General features: G+C 36.2%; 1 protein-coding gene across 2 annotated transcripts in view; it reads right to left on the bottom strand.

The window, feature by feature from the left end:
* Positions 1-238: 238 nt before the first annotated feature.
* Positions 239-7,537, bottom strand: part of LOC145303418 (guanylate cyclase 32E-like) — a 305,413-nt gene continuing 298,114 nt past the window's right edge. The window contains exon 20 of one of the 2 annotated variants that reach the window (XM_080144745.1): positions 239-2,146. In XM_080144745.1, the coding sequence (XP_080000871.1) occupies positions 1,793-2,146 (354 nt within the window). In that variant the 3' untranslated portion in view covers positions 239-1,792. The remainder of the gene's footprint in view (positions 2,147-7,537) is intronic. The other variant, XM_080144746.1, reaches the window with a different exon arrangement.

The raw sequence follows: 7,537 nt of genomic DNA, 5'->3' as shown, positions 1-7,537 counted from the left end.
GTAACCTGTTCTTACAAAGTTCAAAATACATTTTATAGTGACATATCTATCTATTCTCGCCTGTTAAACAAATAGGTTTGATATTAGCTTCGCTGGAACTTTCAAGCTAAGTGGTTATCGTCACGAATTGAAAACCTGGGTGAGCCAAATTCGAATCCAAATCATTCCACAGAAACATTTTCATCAAACCCATACTTGACCCTGTGTCTAATCTTTTAGAAAGGAAATAAATAAAATGTTTGATATCAACTTTTTATTGGATTTCAATTTATACATCTATATATATATATATAAAGTAGTATCGTTCGTGTATGTGTCTGTGTGTTCAACTCTCCTACAGTCCACACCATTGGACCGATCATGACCAAGCCTGGTATGATGATGGTTCCCCATCTAAGGATGATGCACACCATTTTCCAAGATAAAGGTTAAAAGTCAAGGTCATAGCTTATGTACAAGGTGTTCCAAAAGAAGCAGATGGTTAAAAGATTTTTATAACTTTCTTAATTTTTTATATTTTTATTTTTTCAGATCATCTAGAGTAACCCTTCCAAAATCATCATGAGTCGTTACACTAAGGAGGAGTGGATATTCATCGTAGAGTCGTATTTTCGGTTGAATGTCAATATCAAAAACTCAAAGAGAATTTCGACGAAACTTCAACACAAGAGATTCCCCTACTCCCAATGCAATAAAAGCTATGATGGCTCGATTTCACGAGCAAGGGTCTGTATGTTACCTCTCTAAATCTGGTAGACCCCGTACAGCAAGAAGTGATGAGACTCGTCAGAGATTAGCAGAGAGTGTGGCCGAGGATCCATCCACATCAGTAAGAAGGAGATCAAGTCAAATTGAGGTCTCTCGATCATTTCTTCACAGAATGATTCATGAAAAAGGTAAATTTCCATATAAAATTCAATTGGTGCAAGAACTTCAGCCAATGACAATGGACAATGCCCTGTAGAGAACAGAAGAGTGTGAAAATGAAAATGGTGGACATTTGAGTAACATCATTTTTCATAACTAAAATTAGACCTCATGAAAAACATATCCTAGATTAAGTTGTTTAAATAAAATTAGAATAAGTAGACTATGATATCATACTGTATATCAGAACGTCACGGAGAGACTCATCTACCTACATATAAAAAATGGTAAGCATAACTTAAATATTGAGGAAGTTAATCAAATTTAAAATCCATCAGCTTCTTTTGGGACACCTTGTATATGTACTCTCCTACAGCTCACACCATTGGACCAATCATAACCAAACCTGACATGATGATGGCCTCCGTCCTAGGGATGATGCACACTATTTTCAGCGTCAAGGTCAAAGGTTACGGTCATATTTGACACGGCTTTTCATAAATTCCCCAATCTAGGGATGGTGCACACCAAGTTGGGGTATCTTTTCTATATCTTTGATAAAAATCTGTTTGTGATACTAAACAAATGTTCATCATTGTGATTCTTTGTAATTGTTTCGATTTTTATGTGCAACAATATAAACTTTGATATAACCTATTTGCTTTAAAGTTCACAGTTGCATTTCAGTCGATTCAGGAGGTAGTTGAAAAATTTTAAACACCTTAAGCAATAGTTGCTCTTACAACATCCATTTACAGAAAGGGCGCGAAGCGGGTACTCGGGTTTACAGCAAAGTCCCACACGAAGCGCGGGTATGTTTGCTAGTTTTTCATATGTTAGAAGTTTTAATTCGCCTGCCCTTTTCTTTCCATTCTTAACCATGTCATTGATGATAAACAAATATTCATTTCTTCATTTTTAATTCTTAGCTGTTCGAAGAGAGTGTCAATCGGCAGTTGGTCAGATCATTCTCCATAGTTGGTCGGTAAGTGACCAGTTTTCGATAAGGCAACAGTTTGACGTGTTCGTTATCACAGTCCTCGACAGTATCGTTCAGCAGAAACACGTCGTCCACCAAACTGTTGCTCCCGTTCGTGGCCAGGGAATTGTTCAGTTGGTTCACCTGTTCATCGAACTCAGACCATTTTCGAGTCGGGCCGTTGGTGACGTCACTCTGACATAGTTCCTCGAGGACTTTGGTATTCGTCTCGGTCAATCTGCACAATCGTTGTTGACGGTCTTCACTCATCAAGAAGTAAGTGTGCATTTGTCCTTTACCCTGCAAACACAAATAAGTGAATCTATTAGAAATACATATGAGAAGATTTATTATCTGTAGGTCCATAGCTTTTATGATGAGAACAAAAACTGACACTTAAAAATACATTTCGATATATTTTTTTTTATAACAAGCTAGCTGTACAGACCCAATGATCCATTACGTTCAAATTTGTTTTGTGTCTTCTGGGAGAATTTAGGAAATCTTGCCTCATCCTGCATATTCTCCTGATTTAACTCCCTCGGATTATCACTTATTTCGAAGATTACAAAACTATTTAGATGACTTTGGATTAACATCATGAAAGGAGATTGAACATAAGTCAGATTCATATTTCACATCAAAACCTAATTTTTTTTTACAAATGAGGCATTTATAAGCTCATTGACAGATCGAATTAAGATATAGACAGTAAAAATCCTTATTTTTTATAAATAAAGATTTTTTTAAAAACTGTGTTTTCATTTTCAAGATGAAATTTTTAATCGGCAAAAACTTTTGCTCGACTTTTTTTTTGTTACATAGGCATCACCACTTATCAAGGCCGAGAGGCCACTCAAGGATAAAGGTTAAAGAGTGTACAGTAGTCAAAAGTGTAGTAATCGATAGTAATGGAAGTTCAGTAAATTTGTTAACTTAAGTGTAACGGATCATCAGAAACTTGTTCACGTTGGACTTGAAGACAACCATATTATAGACAGCTGGAAAGCAGGAAAATGGAAGACAATTCCACAGGCGTGCAGTTCTAAGAAAAAAGGTTTGATCATGGAATCTACGTTTAGGTTTAGGCACAGATAAAGAGTGGGGGAATTATTGATAGTGTTTTCAGCTAGACGAGTGTTTCCTGTGACATCTGACTTATGAGTTCGTCAAGGGCAGACAGTGTTATGTTCTAAGTTTCCTGTCATCAATTTTAAATGCAAAATATATCTCTCTGACTTCCAAACAATATCTATTTTGACAATGAAATAAAATATTTATTTATATTCTAAATATTCTAATATCTTAAATCCTCGGGATATCTGCCGTTACCCGAGATCGGTTAAAGTTATCTTAGCATAGTTATTCGGCCCTCCTCAGGCCCCTGGGGGATCTAAAGCTCCTCGACGAGGGGCAAATTGCTCCCTCAGATTGATTACGTCACACCTGATGTCTTTCTAGCAAGAATTTAAGCACGAGAATATAGTCAGTCATTTGTGTTGTATATTGAATGGTTTTTAATATGGAATGGTTTTTAATATTGAATGGTTTTTAATATTGAATGGTTTTTAATAGATTCGAGAGAAAAAGTAATTCACAAAACTTTAAAAAAAAATTTTAATTTGACATGTATGGGAATAGCGAAAGTGGAGATAGAGAGACAGAAGTTAAGGGATGTTAAACCTTGATAGTACTAAATGCATGATCGTATGGACATAGCAGGCGCTTTATATGGCCGGATATAGAACGTTTTGGGTTTACTTTCGACAACAATGTAACTCTTGCTTCCATTCAATGATCTATGTTTCTGACAAAGGGGGAAGAGTTGCTATTTTGGGGGTCAGAATCTATTCCATCTAACACATATAGTGAATAAGTTTTTGAATTTGAAGTAGTATTTATTTTAGATCCTTAGATCAAGTGTCTTTATGCCTTGTCTGAAGCGATTTCCATAAAGAAATATTATGTGATTGACAAATTTAGGTCAGTTCTCACTCAGATGTTTGGGGTATTTAGTTCCTTCCCACTGCAAAAACTTAGACACCAAGGTCGGAAAGTGGGATTGAGTAATTATCGCTCCAGAGAAGGGGCACTCTGACTTGCAAAAAGTGCCTGGGTAGTACCATCGGCATTCCTCTGTGTGGGATCCCCAGGCGATTAACAATAAACCCCTTCTCAAAGAGAGAAGGCAAAGCCTAGAAGAGTGGACCTCCTAAAACTGCACAGAAATTAGCTCCCACCACAAAATAAACTGGGACCGGATCATTACAGGAATGGTCTAAAATCGGGGCATTATCTGTTTATAGAACCAGTAATAGACAATCTAGTCTTATCGCTGACCAGACGAAGCCGGCTTCCTCTGAATGAGGGAGTTTACAGGGAAGATCAAATTCACCATCGGTTCCCAGCCATATGATTATCCCGTTCATGTGAAACACCTGCTATTTTCATATGATCACCCATCTGCTACTAGCCAGGCTTAATTTCGTTCATCTAATGAGAATCCGTATTTCAACGTGATTATACCTTTTGCATACATACAAAAATGAGTTATCCTCAGACAGAAAACACTTTGTAAATCATTATATTAATCATCGTTAAAGATGTACCTAAACTTCTCTAGAAATAAACGAAACCAAGCGGCCTTCATTATAGGTGGTTAGATTCATTAGGTTTTAGGGTGTTTCTTCATTATAAAATGAAATTCGAAAATATTGAATCTCAAGTAAAACCAATGGTATCTACTTAATTCTAATGTCGCAGTAACGAACTTATCAAAAAAAAAAAAAAAAAAAAAATCTGGAAAAACGATATTATCAACGAAAACTGTCGAAGACAATTATAAAAAAATGAGTTTTGCTAAATTGGCCTGAGATTTCCAAAATTTTCAGAAAATAATTACCTCCCTGTTACAGTTCGCTTTCTTGTTTACTTTTTTTTAGCAAAACTCAGTTATTAATTAATTTTCTCTATTATCTTTTTCGTAATTTTTGGATATGTTCATTACTGCAACATGATATGATAATTACGCAGGCACCATTGGTTTTACTTGTAATTTGATATTTCAATTTTTAATTTCGCTTTGATAATGAAGAAACGCCGGTTTTCGTTAAGTTTTGCAGTTTTTGCAAGCAGTTTTCGACGTCTTACCGCATACAGCACCTGGTATTCCCAAATGGTAACCCATCTAGTACTAACCAGGCTTCACACTTTACTTCGATGATTTTACGAGAACCGTTGTGCTAACGTAATTTTACGCAGTATCTGCTTCGATATATAATAAGCTGAAGTTAAACGGAACATGTACGTTTTTAAGAGTATTCGTTTTTGTTCTGTATTCTCTTCCCTGCGTGACGTGATCATCATCGTCATATTTACCACTTGTTTGTATCCAGATTGTAGATCTATTATTATTTTTTTTATCCTTTCTTACGAATTTTTGTTCAGGTGTATACCACGATCTCGATTTTCTCTTGTCGTTACAGTTTTAATATGAAAATAACATTTCCAAAATTAGCTATTTTATACAAGGGCCCGACAATATTAATATTAATTTTGAAAAAAGTACTTCAAAGTGCTTACTAGTGTTAAACACATTTGAGATTGTAGTTGTTGTACCTATTTACTATGCCTCCCCACGGGACAGAGTTAGATACCAGGGTCGTTTTTTAACGTGGAGAAAAGGTACAAAAATAAAAAATTGTCTCAGTCGTGAAGGATTTCTCCTCCACCGAAAGAGAACAAGAAATAGAAGTGCAGCGTCTGAAGAACAGATACTACACTTTGATCTTGTCCCGAAGGCCAAGCAAAAAGATTGTAGTTGTTGTAGTTGAGGAGTTAAAATCCACTACTAGTGTAATTAGTTTTTTTAGTTTGACTTTGATTATTTTAGTTTTTTGTGATTTTGTTGTGCTTGTTGTGATTTTTGCACGACACTATTTTTCGGACATGACAAAACATCCTATTTTATTAAGGTCTATGTTCATGTATATTTTGCTGTATGCAAAATTTCTGCTTATACACTTAGCTGTCATCATTAGAATCAATTATCTGTTTTATTCTACTGGAAAAAACAATTAAGTTTAATAAGGTAAAACGCATTCAAAAGAAGTCTTTTTTTTGGCACGGAAGAAGCAGGAAGATGGCATCAGCATCAGAAGGATCGCCATGGATTTGAAGCTGTCGAAATCAACGGTGGAATAGATGCTGAAGAAAAATTCCGAGCGGAAAAAGAAGAGAGGACGAAAAAGATCAATTGGAAAGAGGACTGAAATGAGAATGAAGAGGACTGTGACACGGCTTTTGACATCTGGAGAAAAAGTTACAGTAAGAAAAGTGAAGGAGAAACGTGAATTGGATGTAAACGCCCGAACAGTACAAAGAACGCTGCATAGGGTTTGTTTCAAGAATGCAAAAGCTAAGAAAATAATTACACTAACAAAGAAACACAAAGGAGCAAAACTGGAGTGTGCTAAAAGGTGGTTAATAAAGCTTGTTGACTTTAAGAAAGGTTATATTTACTGATGAGAAGCGTTTCAAGTTTGATGATGTACTTGGTCGAGAAGGGGTGAGCTTGTTGTACTGAACAAACGACAGATGGGAGTTATGGTTTGGGGGATGATCTTTGCTAATGGTAATATATGGTTGGAGTGGCTGAAAGGACGACAGAACAGCGGAAGCTACAAACAGTTGCTGGACGGGAAATCCCTACCAACGATAAGAAGAGAGATGGGGAATGATTTCGTTCTACAGCAAGACAATTGCAGCATCCATGTGTCAAAACTCATGAAAGAATGGATGAATAAAGTGAATATGACTACTTTGGAATGACTTGTATAAAGCCCAGAATAGAAAATGTTTGAGAAATGCTTGTGCAACTTGTCTATGATGGACCTGAAATAACTATGGGAACGAATACTAGATGCCAAAAACAACTAATAGAAACACGTAGAGATGTTATTGTGCATATGTTCGATCATTATGAAAAGAGATTGATAAAAGTTATTGAGAAGAAAGGTGATATTACAGACTAATAACAGTTTTCAACGATGTCTGAAAAATAATGTCGCGTGTGTTTTGTAAAAAATGATAAAAATTAAATATTTTCCTTACCAATCGATTTTCTTCCATTTTTATTACAGGTATTGTCTTTATATGAGTTACTGAGTGTACAGTAGTTAATGGGATATTATAGTAATCGTTAGTAGTGGAAATTTGGTAAATTGGATTACTTAAAGGGACGGTTCTTCAATAATTTGTTTACGTTGGACTTGAAGACAGGCAAACGGAAAAAAGTTCCGCAGGCATGCAGTTCTAAGAAAGAAGCTTTGTTCGTGAAATCTACGTTTTGGTTTAGGCACAGGTAAAGAGTGGAGAGGAAATTATTGATAGTGGTTTCAGATAGACGAGCGTTTTTTCGTGAAAGTTTAGCGAGGGGGGACCAGAGATAGGAGCTCAGACGAGAACTTGCCACGAAAATAACGCTAAAGCCGGGACAAGCTCGCAACTTCTCTTCTGTGGGACAGAGGTTGCAGGGAAGAGAAAAGCCACCCCACTAAGCTCCGAAGTCTATTTTGAACTCTCTATCAAGGCAGGATAAGCAGCCTCTAGCAGCCCCTTCCCAGATGTGGCAACAGTACTCCATCCTTGGACGCACATGGCTTTTATATAGATAGAGAATTATATCAGCAG

Source organism: Euprymna scolopes, chromosome 19 (genome assembly GCF_053919585.1).
Source record: "Euprymna scolopes isolate OS-2025 chromosome 19, ASM5391958v1, whole genome shotgun sequence".
NCBI classification, from domain to species: domain Eukaryota; kingdom Metazoa; phylum Mollusca; class Cephalopoda; order Sepiida; family Sepiolidae; genus Euprymna; species Euprymna scolopes.
Note: the sequence above shows the minus strand (reverse complement) of the source record. Positions and strands in the feature narration are given on the sequence as shown.